Here is a 24,661-nt window from a genome sequence, read left to right on the forward strand (position 1 = left end):
AAACTAGGAGAAAAAAATTTGAAGTTTGGAAATTCAAACGTCGAGTGTTTCATATAAAAGTGTAAATAGGGGTGGTGAGCGAGGGACTTGATCCTTAAAAAATCCCACCCCACTACTCCATTAAATTTCCACCTATTACATTCTGTTTGTAGATTGTATTTATCTTACACAAAATTATATACTATTGAATAATACATACGCAGTGAATTTATTTGTATTCTCTTGTGTAGGTACCTACTTATTTATTGTAGTTCAAATTTTAAGGACACTGAAACGACTCGATACAAACTTTGTAGAATTGACCGAAGTTTGGCATGCTGTGAAAGTTAAACAACGCCGAATGTCACGCTAAATCCTGACGAGGTCGGTCACCAGGGATTTTTAGCGACATTTCGTGCTATATTCTTTCCTCTCCCTCTTTTTTTGGCTCTAAACTTTTTGTGGATAGATTTGAGCTTTGTAAAAAGATTAAATCACACCTAATACACTATATACGACATCTTTGAAGCGTGCTCTTGGTCAATTTTTCTGTTTTATCCTCTCCCAAACTGTATAGTATTTCAGAGTGCGTCGTAAACATGGCTTTTTACTTAAAAAATAATGTCATTTGAAAAAAAAGTAATTACACGTTATTATTGCCAACAGTAATTAACATAAATCATATTTTGAAATGACTTGTCTAAGGCAAATAAACCAGATGAATAATTAAGACTTATTAATAATAATTATTAAATATTATACAGTGTTGACTTTTTTCAAAGCCTTTATTAAATTAAATTTATGTTTAATATCTTATTAATTTATTTTTAACAACATTTCATGACTACACATATATGATTTAATGCCTTAAAAACTTACAAAACAATAAACAAAACCATCACTTAAGGAGGAAGAATTATTATCAAAGCAGAATTATAAATACTTTATTTTCACGGTTACGTACGTACTCAAAATTATTCCTTAAGACGTTATGTCTTACAACAAAATTTAATTCCATAAAAAATTGTATTTCTTTTTATACATTGCACTTCACACATTATATTATGTCATAATACATTTTAAACACAGGAAAAAAATTTGTAATAACAAATAACATACGCTATGTTATTATTTATTAAAATCATCAATCAAATATTCAGTTTCCGTTTATAAAATATTTGTGAATAAAATAATTGTATACACGTATTATGATTATTCACATTAAATATTATTATGATATAGATAAGCGTACAAAGGTGCATATCAATATTATAAGCTACATAGTTTTTTTTTTTTATTAATATAGCCACTAGCGTGGTAAAAACAATAGGTATTTTAATACTTTTATTATATTTTGCAATTGAACGATACAAGCTTGATAATTTCTTTTCCGATAATATATTGCTAAAAAGATCAATAGTTTCATAACTATATATTATATGGGCTTTTAAATTCGACGGAAAATGCATTTTTTATTCAATATTAGGCAATTTTATGTTTGGCAAAATTTACGTTCATATTTAAAATAAATAAGCTTTTAGAAGTTTCAATTTATTTATTTATCATTTCAAGAATATTTTTAAAATGTTTTCAGACTATAAAATATTAAATCAAATTTTTAAATAATTTAATATTTATGGACTTTTATAATGTTCCATCAATCTTATAGATTAAATAAAATAAATATTTAGATCTAAGTAATATTATTCAAATATTATTTGTTTAATAATTAACGATTAATATTTTTATATATTATAACTCTGGGCTATATGTAGTTCAGAACAATTTAATTATCGTGGTTAGCAACCAAAATGCCCTTATTCACTACTCCCGATTGTAGGTATTGTTTATAATATTGATTAAAAATTGTATTTTATTAAATACGTTTATTTGCGCATTTAATCATAACATTTAAAGAAAAGTATGGAAATCTATTGAATATATTTTATATATATATATATATATATATATATATAAACTATGTGTTTAATAATATGTTACTTACTTGAAATAATATATTCACACAGTTTTTATTAAATTTAAAGGACGAAAAAATGAATTCATTGCTCATTATCTAAATCTCAGCCTAAGACATAATATTAACACTGCATTGTAGTCTTTAAAGCTTTGCATCAGAATCAAAATTTTTAAAACTTAATTTATATTAAATTACACACTACAATTATCGGTAACACTAAAAATCGAAAGGGGTAAAGAAAAATTTTCAAGAAATTTTGAACTGACGAAAAACGAAATAGTGTTACGAATCATGATAGTTTGAAAAATAAATTTGTTGTAATTTCTATGCATGGTATCAAAATATTTTATGATGTTTTCTTCATTTATTAAACAGTTATACAATGTTATGGTGATTAAGAAATAGGTGAAATAAGTAGATATAGGTATATAATAGGTATTACACGTAGGGCACACATCCATAAAATATATTTCGTATTCTTGAAAAAGTCCATTGTAAGCGCAAAAGGGTGATGAAGATGATGATGTAGGTACTACCTTATATCTTATATAGTGTAATAATAATAATATATAGTCTTTATTATATAAGACGTCACAGGTGTTAAAATATAGTTAATGGTAACAACATAATATTATAATTAATAAACATCAAGTTATGAAACGTATGCAGGTATATAATATTATTTGAGATGATGATTGATTTATAATAACCAGAGACACTGTAATTTTCTTTGTCGATTTTCATGATTTCGGAATTAAAAATTGTATTATTTAATATTATTGTTTAGACTTCGTTTTTATTTATGACACTGAATCCTAACAAAAAAACCTAACATTTCAATATTTTTTTAAGTATTTGAATATTTATAACGACAACATATCTACGCATTTTTAATTATTATATACCTAATTGGAAGCAGAATACTGTTCTTTGTATATACTATTAAATGCTATGAACGATAAAAATTATTCAATTAGTAGCCACTAAATGGATTGCGTTGAATGGGCACACCAATCGTTCGAGGTCGTCAACGAGGAGGGTGCTGCCCCTAGAAAGGGGTTTTTCAAGTATCTACTTATGTAATAATACAGGAGTATAAGACACCGAAATTATGAGGATGGCGGCACTCTACTGCAGCTCCTGGCTGGCGGCGGCAGCGTGTACAGCACTTTAGTAGACGGCCTGTTCTCCCAGTCACCTGGGAACCGTTCGCCTGTGCTTCTATTGCATTGCATGGACAGCGTACTCTGTTCGTATACTTGGTGCAACACCCGACTCCGCATCGGTGTCCACTCGGGCTCGTTGTAGTTGACACTCACCGCCTGTTCGGGCGACGTCCGCTGTCGCTCCCACCTGCGAACATGTAACGAATATTGTTGTGTTGTATAATATGCTAACATCTAATCTCATTATTATTTTACTATTTATCATCTTATAAAATTAAGTGGGTGCAACAAAGGACAAATGTAAATTATAAATAATATACAATCTAGTAATTGTTAATAATTATTAAATGCATGATAGGTACATGACTATAAAGGCTAAAGTATAAACTGTTGTGTAATGAGTATTATTATTATATTACATTATTTAAAACTATAAATAAATTATAATTGGGAGAAAATGGGAATAAATTAAAATATTTCAGTTTGTTTTCAACCGTTATTATAATAATTGCATTCAATTCTTCAACGGCACAAAAATACAATAATATTTAATTTTAACTTAGAAGTTATAAATTTAGAAGTACAACTTCGACTAACCGAACGTCAGTTTACTCTTTAATATTATCAACAACCCTAGATAGCGCATCTTTATAGGTAAAACTTAATATTTATTTTTACTCATTATTTATACATTTTTTTTGTCAAAATAACTATAGTAAATATTAATTTTCTCAGTGTTTATTTGCATGCATCATATAAATTTTATGATATTATTTGGAATCAATCGAAATGGGATTTTAACACGTTATTGAATAATAAAAATATAAAAAAAATTGTACTATACAGTTGTAACCACCACATTTAGACTAGCTTTGGGACCAACCCATTTGAATCATTTACCAAATAAATTAATAAAACGAAAGTGCCAAGAATGAAAACAGTTATGAGGTTTGTATACTGATTGTATACAATAAAAAAATTAATAAATGAAATGGATTAACTATTGTATGATATACTCTTAAATATTCTAACCTGTTTAAATCCAGTCGATGAATGAATCAATTAAATAATTAACTATAAATTCCAATAAGCAGAGACGGCCGTATATATTTAAAACTGCAGTGAGAAGTTTTGTTCATAATTATAATCATCGTTGAATAACAACTATTACATGGGTCAAATCAATAAAAATCAAATAAAAAACTTAAAAATAATAACTTCTTGAAACAAACTGGTGCATATGTACTGTATATCATATATTATAGATACTGATGCATTAACAGCAATATATTATACTATGTTAGGTACATTATTATATAATAATTAAATTTTATTTATATTATATTATAACCATACTAATGTACAATATACATGTCATAATAATATAGTAGTGCTTGATAGATCATCGTTTAACAATAAAGTATTCTATAGATATTTACAATTTATATTTAATTATAACAGTATATCTAAAATAATTATAATATAATACACCAAACTTTCATGATAAATAAAAAATTCAAATCCACATAGAAAGTTAGAAATCTACCTAACACTCTGTATTGTATACCTACGTACATATTGAAAATCGTTAGATCGAGTGTATTAGATACTAATAGTTCATGTCTAGCAAAAAAATTATGTTTTTATCAGTGTTTTTTCATTTAATAAAACAGCTGAATTCTAGAATATATATCATTATTGCCTACTTATACTATAATATAAGTACGTGTATTTTTTTATTATTATTGATTCACACGATAAAACCACACTCGATTACAGAGAAAATGTCTTGAAATACGATCATTGACTTTCCAATTATTGAACAACTTATACCAAGTGAAATTAATATCTACAGTTTGAATGTAAGAAAATCGACCTACTACTCGTAAAATGTCCATATTATTTTCATAGTCGTACATATTGTTATTCCAAGTATAATTTTCATAAATGCCCATGGTTCTTGACACGAAACTGTCATTAATAATACATTAACATTTTATTTGTATTTATAGATTATTATTAGGTACATAATGAAATATTAAAATGTAAGACAAAACAGATATGTATTACATGTAACGAAGACGTTCATATTAAAGCGACCAATCACAGTACAAATATGTAATAATCCTATGCACATTATATCAAGTGTTCAATGAGTTTGGAAACTCTTAATTATTACTGTATCCATATTTAATACCTACATAGAACAATAGTAAATAACTCTGCTGTACATTTATAATTTAAAATATTTAATAACCTTTTCAATTATATCATATTAACGTTTATCAGTCCCAATCAGTTTAATAATCGTTTCAAAACTTATTAAACATCATATAATATTATATTACCTGCATTAATATAATTATACTACATAACTAAAAATGTATTTTATCGAAAAAATAACCGCATGTATTAAAATTTAGAACGTATAAATTCAATAGTTTATTATTATTGAGAATAGTATACTGAAACTGAATACTTACTCGTTCAGAAATTTGAAATAGCTCTTGAGGTTCTGATCACTTATTGAACTTTTGCACACTTCTAACTCTATCTTTGGATAGTAATACACGTAGTTGACGCACATTTCGTCGGTTATGCTAAAACCACCGAGTGTAATATTTTGCCTGTTTTCGGTGTTATAATGGCACGTAGTTATTAATGCATCCCCCTATAAATTATATTCATTATTGTATTTAGATCAATATTTATACTTTTTAAGTACACTAATGATAAAAAATATTTATTTCATTCATAAATCTGTTTTCTTACCAACATTAATTTTAATACACTAAGTTTAATACTTCTATCTTTTCCATTTAATGATTAACTTAATAATAATCAATAAATTAGTAATAACTAATAACATACATTATTTAAATAGTAATAATAATATTTTATATATTTATTTTATCATAGTTTAAAGTCATTATTTGGTCTTTAAATATAAATTGTTGATTATTGAAATTGTAAAGTGTAGATTAATTGTTTTTAAATAGAAACTAAATAACCAACAAAAAATAGTCTTTGAATTATTACTAATATAACCTATATAGAACCCTATTAAATATATTTCATTAATATTTACAACAGTAATCAACTATTGTACACGCATCACAAATTACCAATAAATAAAAAATAAATATAGGTATTATTAATTATTATTTTATTACACGAAATCATTTTATTGACTTTTAGTTTTCAACTTATTGATATATTGTGCCTTCATGGCTTTATTATAGGTATTCATTTTTAACTACAATTTTTTATAAAGCTCATTAATAAGCCAACCATCGTTACACTTTACATTTAATAATATACCTGCATGAACTCAATTAGGTATTTGATGACATTTCGTGTTTCAAACACCATAAGGATTATTGTTTTTTTTTATTTATCGTCCTAATTCTCATAGCTCGTTAAATGTGTAATCATTATAACTTTGTTTTGTAAAACATTTCCATTAGCGGTGGTATTATATTATATAACCACGTCAGTTTAATATAATATCTAGTAAATACAATATTGTTATATGTATGTATAAAATAATTTTACTAATTCATACCGGAAATTATAATGCAACTATACAAACTTATACCATTACAAATGGTAATAAATAATTGTTAGAAAAATTCAAGAAGTTAATATTTATGATTATATATATATATATATATATCATAATATTGTATATTAAACAATTGTAATCCTTCTTCCTTTAGTTAAATTTCAAACACACCGCTGTCTAATGTTAGTATACATTGTATAGAGTAATTCACCATTTTTTTCCATTAAAAATAAGTTTATTTAAGTTATAATTTTTGGGATATTCAAGTATTGGAAATCGTTTATTTTAAAATATTTAGATGTGTATAGGTACCATTGAGTGACCTGTGATTATACTAACTTGATACTAGTTAATAATAAATAATAATCACCTTGTTTTTTTGTAAATTGTAAATTGTTAAGCAGGTATATTTTTTATAAATATTGATGGTTTTATTCAAAATCCGAACGATGAGTAATTTTTAAGTTGGATATTTAACATATTTGTGTAATAATAAAGATAATAGTAGATCCATGATAATACGAGGTTAGGTTTGGTGAATATGAAGCCATGAGGACTATACTCGTATATTAATTTTTGTAATACTATTTTTAAATATTAGACCTTATAGTATGTAGGTGCATTTTAATAGCTCAAAAAGTACTCGTTTGGATTTTAAATTAAATACAATATATAAATAAATAACATTTTATAAAAAAATAATTTGCTTAACAATCTTCAGTAAAAATGTTATTTCTCTTTTGAAAAAAAATTAAATTTTTATCGTATATATTTGGTGAATCAACCAATATGTACCCATCTTATATTATATCAATTATGCTATCCAAATAATTCTATAATGCTGAAAATCCCTCTGTGTCTATTATACTATGCCTAAATATAATATACTATAAAATATTTATATTACTATATGTAGTAATGTATATATGAGCGATGAGGATAACCCGCCGACGACCGATTGATTTCGGTTTATTGATCGCTGAGACATTGTTAATAATTAATTAAAACGGAAAAAATTCTTCGAATAGACTATGCAGTATGTACTCATCTATGTGTATAACATAATATAATTAATAATTATATATTACGCCATTCTGTCGTTGGTTGATTGGATCGCACACCGGCGAAACCCGAGGGTGTTTGCGCTGGGCGCTTTATCCTATATTTGTACTTTATTATTATTATTATTTATCACACTGTTATAATATTTTCCAGCGCCTTGGTCGGTATTATAGGCACTGCACATTTACCCCGGCCGCCGCCGAAATTCCTATCTATAAGATGAGAGTCCGCCATTGTGTTTTCTTCTCGCGACGTCGACGATAGACGTCCGCAGCAGCTACATCGCAGTAACGATATACATTATTATCATTATTATTATATCGTATTTATTAATTATTATTAATTTATAGAGTAACTAACCTGTAAGACAATTTAAAGATAGACAATAGTAACAAATATGCAATATAATAGTATAGGTACCTGTACAACTATATAGTTAGATAATATTATATTAGTATTGCTACCTACGAACGACCGCTGCCAATAATGATTAGGTATTGAAAATAAATACAAGTACGCCTATACTTAGGTACATATTGTATTATGTGCATTTTTTTATCTGACATTATTATACATGCCCATTACCTATGTGTAGGATATAATATAGTTTTTTGTATAACAATTTTATAAGGCTGTTTTATTAATTATTATTAGAAAATATAAAATTATACATAATTATATGATATTGTTTTAGTATTTTGTTCACATAATGCATAATGTTAAACATTTTTTTTAAATATTAAATACTTTGATGGAAAATCCCAGGAGAGAGTGCAGATAACCTTTCAGGAAAGATATTTGCCTTCCCTGTACGCACGCTTATGATATCGTATTTAATATGAAAATCATGACTTACAGGAAGCACTCGCACCGGTTTATGAAGTAAACGAATTTCCTGGAAATGCGTACTGTAATGATTGTCCCTGTTAAGTTCCGGCAATTCTTGTCCGTCCCGTACATGTTTTGTATAAATCTTGGTGCCAGTAAGATGAGTGTGCAATTGTGAACCAAAGATCTCAATCCCAGCCGAAGGGATACTCTAAAAGTTTAAAAAGATTTAGTGCTAAACAATTTTTTTTATCGTTGGAAATAAATACTGAGTAGCTTTATTTAATTGTAACGTGTCAAAAATTTTCAAGTAAAAGAAATAATATTATTACAAAGCATCGAACTTTCTTGACTATTATACCTAGTATTGAGATTAAGAATGTTCAATTTCATCAAATGATTCATAATTCTATCTGTTAAAACCTACTAATATATTTACGAACGACATCTAGTGGTTTTATCTCTAACTATAAAACTATAAAATTCTATGGATTCTATAGAGAAAAAGTAATTTTTTATTACTTTCATTATGTATTCCATTTTAAAGTTACAAAAATGAAAAATAATTTATTTATATCTAAAAAATATTACTTTGTTTGTATCAATGTTGTTATTTTTATTTTATTACACAACTATAACAGTTTATAATTTACGTTATTTTTCAAACAAGTTAAGACCAATATAACCTAAATTATTTATCATTTATTACCTATTATTTTTTTTACTTAAATTAATAAAATAGTTGTTATTAATAAAAACCTTTAATTTTTTTTTTTTTTTAATTTAAAGCAAAAAATCATATTTTTAATCATGAATATTTTATAACTACAAAAAAAATGAATCATAAGAATAATATAAAAATATATAATATTCGAGTATTAATGATTATAGCCACCTAAAATTTTTTGACAAAACATAACAAAGTAATTTTATATCATATAATCATTTACTATAATATGTAGACTTGTTTGTTTGAAAATTAAATATCGTTTTTTAATAATTGTTATACCTACACTGGTAAGCGGAATTTCTCAGATATAATAATTATAAGCCACCTTTATACGGCAACATTTAACAACTAGATTGCGCTAGATAAATAAAAACTAATTTAAAATATTCATTCAAAAATAATATCCATCTACTTGTATCTCATTAGAAAGTTCTGATAACCTCTCATTATTTATACATTTAAAAACAATTTTATTAAAACTCATTATGTTGTACGATTGATAATACAACACTCACTTAAATTTTTAACTAGTTAACATTATAATATTTAATTGATCTATAACCAACACATGTATGTGAAATAATAACCATCATTACTCTCATATTTTCGTCACGTATAATATATTATACAAGTTATCCCAAATTATAAGTGAAAAAAATGGTGGAAATTATGCCACCCCCCTGCCATTTTTATCATGTAAAATGTTAAATATACCCACTACACAATATATTGATATAATAATTTGATGTTACATTAAGATTAAAATGCTTTAAAACAAGCGAAATGGCAACATAACTGCATAGTAGAGGTAATATATTATTATTACCACAGCCGTGCATTCAGCAATACAATAGCCACTCAACGTGAAATCCTCTAGTTTAGGCGGTATCGCCATTTTGTCTGTATACTCTAAGCCCAGTTCGATCACTCCTGCGTCGTATTTTCTCACATCCGGCGTTACGTACAACCGTATGCCAGAACTGTCTACCATACCTGCAACATCACAGCAATAATTTACAATAAAACCGGTACTTTCGGAGCGGTGGAAAAAATTAAACAAAATCTTGACGAGAAACGTTGCCTTTTCTTAGCCCGGGATTATTGTAGTGTACTTCCAACATGATATAGCTATTGAAATCAGGACCTCCGATGGGTAGTCCGGCCTCCTGTCATGGTAAAATACATAATACAGAGCATATTATAATAACTTACTGTCGACATCGATATTCGAAAATATAAAATAGTCTCACGGGAACGGATTTGAGCGTGAGTACTTCTAAAAATGAATAAGTAAATTTGTTGGTTCATTACCTCGGGATACACGAAAGGAGCTGCACCCATAGCCCAGGCAGCCATCACTTTTTTGCACACTTGCGTCTTATACGGCCGTTTTTCCGAAAAACAAGGACCGCTGTACAGTGGTATCCGATTGTCAGCACTGGATTCGCAATGGAACACCTCCATGTGATGCACTACACCTCGACTGCTTTCTTCAATAACCGACTCGAACTGTTTTCGAATAAAAATGTAAAATAAGTAAACGCCGAAGATCGTCTATTACGAATTACTGCTTCTATAGTGCGATTTTAAAGCTAAAACATTTAGATATTAGTATATATTACCTATACAATTAAAAAAGGTTGGTAGACAACATTTTGGATCAAATATCAGATACCTAATATGTCGTTTTTACCTATTTATTTTATGATATATGTTAATAATGAATAATAAAGTAATTAGGTAGAGAGCCTTAATTAATATTATAATATTTCGAAAACTTATTATTTTAAGTAATTAATAAAATAATTTATTACTGGATCCGAGAAAATAAAAGGTACACATCCCTTATTGTAAATGGTATTATAAACACATCAACGGCTAAAGTTTGGAATAGTGTTTAAAATTTTGGAAAAGTGAATTATTTAATATTAATTATATATTTATTATTAACAGTACGTTAACATAATGATGCTTACTCTGACGATATGATGTTTGAACGATAAATCCAGAGGAATTTTCATCACGTGACACCAATACGTCGTCTCATCCTCAGGAACATTTACCTTGGATGTCAACACATCTATTTTGGACACTTTATCCGGCAATCGGACTTGTGGTGTTTCCGGTTTTAACAACTGAACTCTTTGCATACCCTTCTCTCTGGCCTGCGACACCAACAGTCCTTCTACTGCAAATAATGGACCACCGCCCACCATCCACACAATGTGAGTAGTACCATCCTATGTATAATTATTAATTTTCATATTATTTATTTTTATATTATAATATTATTCTATATTATAAATATAGTCCAATTTTATTTAAATTGTGTAAACTCATGGTTATAACCTCAATTAATTTTTTAATTTTTCAAAAAAATATTTTCTTGGTTTAAACTGTTTAAAGTAAGTACATTTAAGTTTCAGATTTAAACTTAATATTTTATATGACATTATAAATTAAAAAAAAACTTTTTAAAAGTATAGTATTCGATATATTAATATAAAATTAATTGCGTATGTAATTATCACTTGCTTGGATTAAATAATCGCGGTCGTCATCACATGTATCAAATCTTCGAGTAAATGTCAAAGCAGTCCCACCTCCGTGAAATCGCGCCACATCAAACTCTTCACAATCCTGTCGCTCATCCACAGAAATTCTTCCAGTATTGTCAGTCCATGTATCCTTTATAAGAAATTATAATTGTGTATTTTATTAAATTATAGCCACACATTACTTATATTAAAATTAAACAATTATAATATTTTTTTTTAATTATTGAATTGATCTTCTTAAATACTTTTAATTTTATTTTATGACAAAATGAACTTAAACTTTAAATTACCAATATTGTTCGGGTTATAATATAGCGCTGTTTAAAAAAAAAAATATACAATGTTACATAAAAAAGGCCACTTATAAGTAAAAAAAAATATTTCATTCAATTAATATAAAAATATATTTTAAATTGTAAATACGCGTGATAGAACAATATCACCATTTATAGATTATCAGCAATTCGTTGCAACAAATGATTTACAAAAGAAAAATAATTTGTTAACGATCGTAGTGGAATTTCAGAACAATAAAATTTCTTGTATACACACATTTCGCATGCACATGTGGACGGTGCAATTTAAATATAATTTATAGTCCTATATTATAAAAATATAATTATTTCATTCTAATCTGTAAATTCCACGTAGTATGAATAATATTCTGCATAGTTTGAATAATCCTATATTTATTCTGAAAATATTTTTAATTACTATAAGGTTTTATTACACTAAAAAATACGTTTGAAGTTATTTTCTTATAGATAAGTCTCTTTCGAAGAAAAATATATTATAAACTTAAAAATATAATCCCGTTTTTTTTTAAACCTTTTTTGGGTCTAAATACTCTAAATCTTCTTAATATCATAGCATACAATTTATGTATGATAGTATCACAGTAATACACATCTACCATACACAATCACTTAAATATATTAATAACTAAATTATAAAAAAATGTACCTATAAGTTGAAGTTGTATTTTCATGATTTTAAATATTTGTTTTTACTGTTTTTAGAGTATGTCGTTAAATGAAAGTAAGATTAATTTACGAGTCCTGAAACAAGAATTCATAGAAAAAATTTATTTTGCATAAAAATCATTTTAAGAGTTAGATAATATCCAGTACGTTAGAAAATTTGAAGAATATTTAAAAATAAAAAACATAATCTTTATTTTTGTAAATATTTTTCCAAAAAAAATAATTAATAATTATATTACATATTATTTGTCTACATTTATGCATCGATTAATATTTATTGTATACAAATTAAAAAAAAAATTAAACTGAATAATTTTTATATATTTTTTTTATATAATATACTGGATATTAAAAGAATATTTTTCATTTTTAAGCACATAAAACATCATATATCTGGTATTTTAATAGAATGTATTACCTATTTTAAACGATATGAAAACATAATATTTAAACATTAAAAAAATAAAAATCCTACCTCTACCTATAAGAATAAATACACGAAACACCACCATTAACTTCTAACGACATATGTGCAGTGATATTATCTATACATATCGCCGTGAAATCCAAACAGCAAGATTTCAATGAGAAAACAAAATAATTTAAATTTTACAGTTCAACATTCGATTTTATACGATATAAATTAATTAATGTTAAATTTAGCACCAATAAAGTCATTCGAAACCCAAGACGCTTGTTCATAAATCTTCATCAAACATACATACAGTGGTTTCATATAATACAATTAGATGATGCAAGAAAGACGTTTTCAAAAAATATTTTTGGCCCATATCATTGACCATTGTAATCATTTTTTTAATTAAAATATTTGGGAAGTTTCAAGAATAACTAATCAATCACAGGCAAAAATAAATTTAAAAAAAAATATTTATACTATAATATTATATAGGTAGAAGTATTCACACAAATAAATATAAATATAAGCTGTCTATTGAATTTTACGAAATTATGTTAAAACTACAATTCGTGTTTAATTTTTATTTTTATTTACTCCCATTGTTATATAATAAGTATTTGATGGTGAAAAGCTATAGTGCTCACCTCACCTGGTTTTTATTTACTTTCTGTAAGTTAATCAACGTATGATAAAGATTGTGAATGCGCTCGTCAATAATTCTCATACATTATTATATTCATTTACGAATTTCTAAAAAATCAATTCTTAGTTTGTCACTTTCATTTTAATTACTTAGCTACTTAGGTATATTATACATATATAAACGTATATAACTAAAAAAATAAGCATTACAAAGTAGTTGATAGCCAAACTACCGTGATGAAGGTATGTTTGTACGTTGTACCCATAACCAGAGTTGGAATGTATTTTAAACATGACGTGTTATAAATTTTAAACCAATGGTTTTATCTAAAAAAAAATTTTAAATATGTATATAACATTGTACCATAATTTTTCTATGAAGTATATATCTTATATGTAAATCATAATATAATATACAATCAAATTGTAGATAATATTAGAATGATGTTACTTTATATTAAACTTGAAACAAAGCATTGATATAAGTTAAAAATGTTTTCTTATAAATTGCTTAGAACATAATAAAAAAAAAACATTTAAAATATGTTTAAAACAAAAGACAACGTTTTAAAAAGTTTGTTTTGTATTATTTAAAAAAAACTTCTAATCCTGAAGTTAAATATTAAAAGGTACCTACATAATAATTTTTTTAGCATTATAAAAATAAAGTACAAAGTTGTAGAACTACAATGTGTATATAATGTCAATATACCATAAAATTAATTCATTTTGCAATTAATAATAATAAAATATAAAATAATTGACTCATGAAAATTTGAAGAGCTTTAGTTTAACTCTCTTTTCTAGCCTTTCACTTAATATACTTTAACATATTTTTTTTTTTTACCGAAAAGAGGAGAATATTTTTACGGGAAGTAAAATGTCCAATTTATTAACTCCTTGTAATAGGTAGTTTAATAAACTAAACAAATTAAAATGTTCAGCATTTCACACTTTATAAACATGACATTTATGCACAATTTTACGAGCTCTGCCTTTAGTAAAAAAAATATAACGTTTAATTTTATGCATATTTGTAAGAGATTTTATAAACATTAAATATTTGATCAATTTTAACTAACATTGAGTAAATATTATGATTAAATCACCCTTTCAATGCTACATATTTTTTTACATTGTTACCCTTATGTACTGATACTATACAGTACTTAAACTAATGAAAACCGTCGAAATAAATTTTACAAAATACATATATATATATATATATATATATACATATTTATACCTGTATGTATTAGTATTTTCTTGGCATATTATAATTTTTATAATATTTTTTTTTTATTGTACTATTTACAAACTTTTTTCAGTTTATGTTGATAATTTTTTTTTACAAATAACTATTGTATTTTACACAATTTATAAAAATATAAAAATATATAGTCACAAATACAATTCTTTATCACTGATTTTTGCTAACTTTATCATTATTTATACTATTATAAATTATTACCTGTACTTTTTGTTTTATTTTGCTGTATTTGTTTTTGATTATGTAATTATATTATTTATGATAATCACATAATAAGATTATTATTTTTAAATAATAATATGTTTATATAATAGCAATAATTATTTTATTTTCAAAATTTCTTTCATTTTATAAACGCTTATATTGGAGCTATAATCATAATTTAATGTGACAAAAAAGTCATCACTACCGTAATGTAGGATTAGCCAATAGATGATTGCCTACTTCCGTAGGACTCGTAGGAGTATACACCATCATTGCTCATCATACTACGTGTTCCTACTGTTCCTATCCGAACACTTACCAACATGCCAGTGACGCCTTTCCAGTCGACCCACATGATACAGAAATCGGCTCCAGAGTGGTTGCCCCGGCCCGAGAAGCCAACCGCGAACCAATCGAACGGGCTGCCATCGCTGGCCGCGAAGTGCGCTTCGAACTTTACGGTCCGCGATCCATAGTCGACCGTCCAGTAGACGGCCGTCCGGCCCGTATCGTCCAACGGTGCGGTGTACACGCGACGTCCCTCGGCCCCGGCAGGGTCACAACCTGTGGCCGACAGAAAGACGACGATGACCGCTGCGACGGTCGTCCACCGATGGCACCACCGCCGTGGTCGCTGTGAAGAGGACCGCTGTTTCATGATGGACATGATTTGTTTGATTAAGCAAATATATACTATGCGTACATATACGACTCTGTGCCGTGTCGACGGTGCGACTGATGCGCGATAAACGATAAGCGGCACGCTCGCGACCCGCAGACGACGACGTGACGCTCTGTCACGCGAAGTTCGACTCGTCAACGGCGACGCTCTGCCGGCTGGACCAAGAGAGTGTGGGATTTTAGGCGGCAGCGGCGTCGTCTCTGAGTGAAACGCGTCACGTCTTGACCGGCGGCGGTACACCACCTCGACGTTAATAAAAATAGTAGGGTGCACTGTGTACCTTTATGAGATAACATCGCCATTATTACAAGAGAAATACTCGATGGAATAGCATTAACTACCTGTGTGATGTATATGCATTTTAATATAGGCAACACGGGAATTGCTTAGAAAATATATAAATAATTAGTAAAGTATTATATATAAATCAATGAATATGTATTAAAAATTATATTTTATTTACAAATGGAGAATTATGAATATAATTATAAAGATATACTTTGCTGAAAATAAAAATTATCAATATAAACTAGCTGTTAAACTATAAATTAATTATTAATAAAATTATAAGTTCAATAATATGTTTTAAAAATGTAATTGTTGTTTTATCGAAACCGTGTTATTTATTATTTTTATAATATATGAAAATAATCTATTAGAAGAAATATTTTTACATAAATTTAACTCGTAATTTTTTACACTACTTGAATTCTCAGCCAATTTCTTTCCCAGCATGTCAATTACAAACAATTTATACCCCACAGGATCTACGAGACTCAATAGCGTTTTATAGATTATCATTACTAATTTATTAGTTCTAACTTCCTTATTATTAATTTAAAAATATGCAATTTTATTAATAAGTTATCGTTTAATTTAGGATTACAGGGATCACTTTAAAATTTTTTTGCAAGTCAAAATATTTGTTTAATTATTTCTATACTTTTTATAGTTTTAACTTTTAAGACTATTTTTTTTTTGCAATTTTCTAACATAATGATAAAGTCTATTATAAATTATACATAGATCATAACAAACCTACAGCTGACATTCACTCTTACAATTACCTATATGGCTATATATATTTAAAGTTAATTCTTTAAACATTTTCGATTTATCAATCATCTTAGAAATTATATAATTATAGTCATAATCTATATATATAAGGATCAAACGGCAAACTATCGTTAACATAATATTATTATTCAATAAATTTCAAAAGTAAAGTTTTCATCAACTATACACAATACATTTTTGTATTATCATCACATATTGTATTTTGCAACTGTATTTAGTTTAACTAATTTCAAACACATAAACTGTTCATAAACTTAAATAATTAATTATATTCTGTTATTTAAAAGATAAACTTATTGTGGTATTCTACAAACACTGCAGCTAAATACCAAACTCGATGTATATACATATGATTGTTTTTTATAAATATTATTATAAATTATAAAACTCTGTCATCGTGAATATTGATACTATAGTATAGTATATTATTAATAATGATGCATTGAATAATTTCTTAACTTTCAGTTTTGGACGATATACTCTTATTGAATTTTCTACAGAAATGTATATAATAAACAACAAGAAACTGAAAAATTCATACATTATTCATATAGATGAGTAATATAACTAGTAATATTGATATTATATGATATTATTATACTTTTCAATATCACTATTATCACTAAACACAAAAGTATAATTTATATCATCACTAATAAGCAATAATATAAATATTTTACACTAAATCAGAATACTAGCACATGAGTGTATACAGTATATATTACAGTGTATTGTAAGATTTTGTGTGTTTGAATCTTAGAAAATCTTAGAATCTTAGAAACTATTAGACCAATTTTAATTAAAGTTATATCAATAGATTCCTTGAAACTAGTGGTATTTTAAATTTATTTTTTCAATAAGTTGATATCAAGTTACTCACACATGAATTTAGTTTTCACAAAAATTGAATCATTTTTTGTTTATAAATAGGGTTACCAGTAACCATTAGTATAAACTAGCTAATTACGCGTTTGTAACATTATTTCATACTCTTTGCCCGAACAAATAATAAATAAATAAAAAACATCATCTATCTAAGGCTTAGATTCTAAGCGGACTGCTGGTTTTTCTAATTTTTCTATTTACCAACTTTATTGACAAAATTAAAATTATAATTTATGGTCTAATAAATATCATGTATATAACGATACTATATCCATCAACATTGACCATTTATTTTTTAGTTAACCCTTTTTGGTAGGTTTTTTGGTTGGGAGGTGCATGACGCTGGCACCAGCAAATTTGAAATTCAACTCGAAAACCACATCAGTAATTTATTATTATATTTATTATTATTTATTATACAATTTGTACACATTTTTAACCACAATTCCAAAATGTACACCGATACCCTACCTACCATAGCTCGTAAAATCCAAAATCGATTTGCAGGTGCAAATGTCATGCATCCCTTTTTTGATTTGTTGAATTTTTAAAAACTTTATCAACCGTTCAAAAGTAGTTCATTCCTATTAATATTACACAAATGTAAAATAGTTCATATATGTATATAATTATTAAAATTATAGTTGCATAATACAATGTTTTCTATATGGCATAATAACATATAAGCAATACTGAAAATCTAAGGTAAAAATAATACGGAATAATTGATAGATATACAATTTCTTAGAAATAATTACTTTAAACCTTTAACCAACATGCAAAAATAGGTCGAGGAGACAACCTGTATAAATCAATGACGTGATATATTTTAGTTTATTTCATACGATTAGCAGGCTATTAGCTATTCAAAATTCAAATGATTGAAGTGGTGCACAGTATTTTGCCATCAATCGCCTGTAAGTATTTTATAATAAATTTTATTTGAAAAAATCATACCCATGTGGAATATAAATATTAACGGTGAAAAATCATCGACTAAAAGTATTATAAATCACTTTTAAGTTACAAATTGTAAACTGTGAAAAATAAGTGTTTGTTTATAACATTGTTACACATACCACTATAATGTATGTAAAATGTACACGAAACAAAGATAACATAATTTTCTTTAAAAGTTTACCTGGGTACCTCCTATATTGTGTATAATATTACGAAAATTGGATTGCATGTGATGCGTACCTATATATTTGTCAACAAACGACCGAAAGTTATACATTTTAATATAGTACTATTATTATTTGGGACAAGAAGAACCATGTTTCAACATTAGATTAATAAAACTTACAGGTTTATGTATCAGATATTGGATCCCGGAACTATTGAATATTGTGGCCAAAACGTCTGCCACATTGCGATGATATTTATTGCGTATGGTACGTGTGCGCCATTTCGATGATATTGAACGTCAGTGGTCTGCACTGTTGGACGGATAGGTAGTATTCATATAAACATAAATTATATCTGGAAAGAAGTAGCCTCGTTGTTCGTGACGTTCAAGATATGGATCATCGTCTACCACTCGAACTACATATTATTATATGAAACTGTTTGTCGATCACGAGGTACGGTTTTGTATCGCGTAAAGCTTCTGGAACAGACATATTTTGGATTATTAGCGAACACGTTCGATGTAGATCATGACCACGGTAACCAGCATGTATTTGATATCACTGACATTTTTCGAGGGACGTATCCCGGCATTCCATGATGATACTATAATAATGATTAAAAATCACGACGGTTTAGTCAGCCGTTACCGACAAAACGTAATCCAATTTGTATCTAATCGCATCCGACGAAACGTATACAATGCGCACTACGATACGTATATTAGGTACTTGGTTTAAGGCCTTTGTCACCATCTCTCTGGCAATATAATTCCTCATGTTCTATATTATTTTTATGACATTGGGCTTAGCTATAAACTGTCAGATGAAAATGATTAACACCACGTTCGAATCGGTCGGACATAAATCACTTTGTGACCCTTAAATCCCGATTAGTGAGTATAATATGAATAACAGCTAATAAATGCATAGTATAGGTTTATAATATATGATGTATAGTTATGTATTATATACAAAAATAATACACACTCAAATGTAAAATAATCATTAATACTGGACAAATAAAATTAACTAATTTTATTAAACTTGTACTGTAGCAGTGGCCCTATGTAGCCCCCTTAGCCCTCTCTATTCTACGCCTATATGCTTAGCGATATAGGCTGGCAGACCGTCTCCACTCAGAATAGTTTTTCGCATAAAACGATATATCATTGAATTTAAATTTAACACACCCATAACATGACACATTACCTACTTTTTTTTCTGGCATCACATTTTGGAGCATTAACTATTAAGTATACTTGTATTTTCAACTTTAATGTCGTCTTTTCTGGTTAGAAAAATAACCTAAACAATATTTTAGATTTGAAAATAGATTTTAAAATTATTACATCATTTTTTGCTCTGCAGTCTGCAGACAAAATTTGAAAATCATAGTTCACAAATTTCCACATGATATTTGCTAATTCTATGTCAAAAATAGTAGATCTTTTTTTATTGTATATGATTATGCAATACAACTCCATAAAAGCAGATATAATTACTAAAAATAGGCACAGTTATAGCATTTATAGCCACTAATTGATGTATGATAATTAATAATATAATGCTCGTCAATTATTTTAACCATTCGTACGATGTTCAATGTTTAATAGTTGTTATAAACACACTAAATTCAGAAATAATAAAAAAAAAAGTTTACGAACAATTTGCGTCACTCTAAAGTAGGTATGTGGAATTATATACCGAGAGAGATAGTGAGATCAACGATTAGTTTGGTGTACAAAATATTATATATTTTATGCTGTATGCGAACTGTCCATAAATTATATTAAGTGATGAGAAAACGTGGCTGCTGTATATATATATATTGTATTGTAATGGTAAAATATAAAACGCGTCGGAATCCCGAGAAGAATTTCATTACAGATCTTCATATCTTCATCGGTCGATGCAGTTATTTCGTTCGCATTCCTGACGCGTGCTATGACGACGAAAGACCGTGAAACTACGATATTGTTCGCCGCATAAAACTTTTGGCATCGTGAAAATGAAAGGTTCTATTATAAATGATAATATAATAATCGAGTAATTTTATTTCGAAAAAATCATATTTATATATATTACCTATACGATCACGAAACTTATTTAATATATATTCTGTCTTAAACGCGATCAATAAAATTATACTTAGATTATCCCTACGGGCTACCACTATTTACCGGTATTTAATCTATTCTGTGGTACATCAAATTTTTACAATTTTTAAAAATACAACGATTTCTAGCTACTTTATGTTAGGTACTATACTACTATGTGTTGTATCTGAGTTGTGCTCGATTAATAATCACCATTTTAAGACATGTCTACTGTCTAATAATACCATATATTGATTATAAATACCTATAGATACAGTATTACCGCATAAAAAATAAAACATTATCGCTGCTCGTTTAATAATATAACGACAGTCGACAATCATAATATATAAGTTTATAATGTTTATATAACATATCATTTAATTATAATATTAATGTGTTTTTATCCTTTAACATGTCTATCATATAATTCAGTGGTCGAATTATTAGGGGGAGTGGGCAGGGGGACGAAGCTTCTCTACTATTTATTTTTTTTGTGTATCCCAACTATATTTTTTCACTGGAACGGGGAAATGGCACAATCTTATGTCCAAAATAATTTTTATCAAAATATGGATTTAAATTTACGTCAATTATATAATGAATTTTACAGTTTTTAATACCAAAAACAATAATGATTATTTAAGATATTGAATAAATATGTATGTAGATTATTTTTTTTTCTATTGTAACATATAGGACGTAGGTATTACTATCAAAATATATACACATATATTTGTAATTTAAATATCAACAGCATAAATTATACAACAAAATGCGTTAAAAGAATACCTTTAACAAAACAAATGCAGCTGCATATAATGCAGACAAAAGGAATTAGTCATGGGACATACATTATCAGAGTACGGCAACATGTGCTATCAGGGATTCTTAATTTTTACCGAATGGTAGTTAGTAGTTACACCATAATAGGTACTTCAAATTTAGTGCGCGCACTTTCTTGATACTAGTCAGAACCAGAAACTGTAATTGGACTTAGAATATTTATCAATAAATCATATTTACCAAAACTTAAAAATACTAGGTTGGTTGAATATCCTAGGAACTTGGAGTTATTTCAATTGGTTTAAAATAAAAAAAACTTAGAAATATTTCCAGCTTTTTATGAGTAGGTAGTGGACAATACTAAAATTCCCAAAACAAATTGCCTAAGAAAAAGAACAAAGTACCTAGTCATAAAAACATTTACATATCGTTTTGCAACAAGTATAAAATAGCTACACAACTAAAATAGGTACCTGAAAACAATTTTCTGAGGTAAATGGGTAATTATTTATATAGGTACACTATTTTTTTTTTTTTTAATATCTAATTAAATTTAACATATGTTTTTCTTATTATTTTTGCTTATTTCTACTTTAGTTTTTAGCACAGTTATAAAATATGTCTAGTATCTATTTTATCATGTAAAAATAAGTTTTTTTATTTTTTGATTAAATATTTTTGTTCAAATTAAAGTTGATTTTATTGATTTTAAATGCTATAAGTACTGAGCCCAGGACATTATAATATATTATTATCATTAATGTGTTGCTCTACCCTCTACGCATAAATGTAGTCAAATTGTCTGTACAGTACGCCGGACAAGCCGAGTAATGTGATACACAATGTTCAAGCCTTCAATGGACCGTCGCTTAATTATCCAAACTAAAGTTTTATAAAATGCCTACTTCTAATTGGGACTACTCGGCCACACATTCTTCAATTCATACACCTATTTCATCGTTATCTATTTTAGATGGATAACATCAACACGAGTAAAAAAAATTTAAATCATATTCGAGTGATTAATTTATTATAGGTATAACATATTGGCAGACTAGCAGTGGCGTAGGAAGACTCGTTAGCGCCCTTGGTATCTTAGAAAAAAGTGCCTTTTTACCAATTAATCAAACTGACAAATGTACACAGTGTACTCATTAATAACAATATTTAATAAAACATTGATGAAATAATTTGGGATTTCCCTTATGCTATTTGCATAATATTATTAAATTCACACGTAGTGTGTATAAATAAATGAAACCATACACATTTAAAAATGCATATAATGAAAAAATTGTCGTTTTGAAGGTAAAATAAAAATACTTGTAGGCACCTTTTGTCATACCCTTGCTACGCCACTGGCTATATACCCTTATACTTATAGTATTTCAGTAATTTGCATTATTTCTTATTAACGTATGTTGATTGTTGGCTATAGACATAATATAAAACCATTGATTATAAATACTAAGTTTTAATAATCAATGATAAAACGTAAACTATTTTTTCATATTTTATATTATAATTTAAAATAAATGCTAATAATGCGGTGCATCCGAATTGGTTCCCGACACTCCAAGCAACACACATCATCCGAATCGTTTCCCGATATTCTAGATAATACACTTTCGAAAAAGACGAAATACAATATAATAATATTTATAATAAATAATAATAACAGCAAGTGAAATAATTGCTTCTATTCCGCACTTCCAAACATCTTTCAATTCATGAATGTATTAAAAGAAGTACAAATTCAAACATATGTAAAATTTTGAAGTACAGAGAAACTACAAAATCTTAAATCTAAAATAAGGAAATATATTATACATAAAAACAGAAATGGACAAAAATAAAAGTAATGAAATAAATAGATTAGTTTATATAAAAAAATTTGTTATACATTTTTACTTCAATAATAGTTAATACACAATACTTATAAAAAAAAAAGTGGGCAAGTGGGTATCGCTCTGCTGTATAGTAGAGATGTAGGTCACTGATCACCATAATGGATGTGTTAAATTTGAATGCAATGACGGGTATCATTGTATACGAAAAACGATTCTGAACGGATATGATTTGTCAGTCAATGATAATTAGTTGGATATATTATATTATTACCTATATTTAAATTGTAATATATCGTTATTTTACGCGATTTCGTAAAAAATTAAATTGCATACGCTCATAAAATGTTTTCTATATTGACGCTGGAAGTTTTTTTTACAGTTACTTGTAGGAAAACTTATGCATAACCTTGTATTGGATTTTTGAACCTTAAGTATAAATCACAAAAATTTTATGAATTTTCAACTTCAAAATTCCTTGCAAATTTTCTCAATTTTGATATATTTCGTAAACATTTGAACTTTAAAAAGTTATAAACAAAAATTGTGACTAACGATTTTTGATTTTTTACTACGATAGGTACAACTTATAATAAACATTGTATTAAATTTTAAAGATTTTTTGGATAGCCAAATTTTTTTTATTGGCATTTTAAGAAAAAAAACTTAGAAAAGTCGAAAATTTAAATTGTCTATAAGTAGCTTAAAAAAGGTCAAAATATTTTGAAAATTTAATCATAAATAGATAACTATATAAACATTTGGTGAAAATTTC

The 24,661-nt window shown here is 27.0% G+C and overlaps 1 protein-coding gene across 1 annotated transcript; it reads right to left on the reverse strand.

Moving 5' to 3' along the window:
- Positions 1-1,090: 1,090 nt before the first annotated feature.
- Positions 1,091-16,213, reverse strand: LOC132917468 (dopamine beta-hydroxylase). The gene is made up of 9 exons (XM_060978217.1): positions 15,703-16,213; positions 11,844-11,996; positions 11,285-11,548; positions 10,620-10,817; positions 10,390-10,474; positions 10,135-10,301; positions 8,607-8,789; positions 5,607-5,794; positions 1,091-3,310 (listed from the first exon to the last, which is right to left on the reverse strand). The coding sequence occupies exons 1-9, from the start codon at positions 16,048-16,050 to the stop codon at positions 3,067-3,069; spliced, it is 1,830 nt and encodes a 609-aa protein (XP_060834200.1). The 5' UTR covers positions 16,051-16,213; the 3' UTR covers positions 1,091-3,066.
- Between the last annotated feature and the right edge of the window lie 8,448 nt (positions 16,214-24,661).

This window comes from Rhopalosiphum padi, chromosome 1 (assembly GCF_020882245.1).
Source record: "Rhopalosiphum padi isolate XX-2018 chromosome 1, ASM2088224v1, whole genome shotgun sequence".
Lineage (NCBI taxonomy): Eukaryota > Metazoa > Arthropoda > Insecta > Hemiptera > Aphididae > Rhopalosiphum > Rhopalosiphum padi.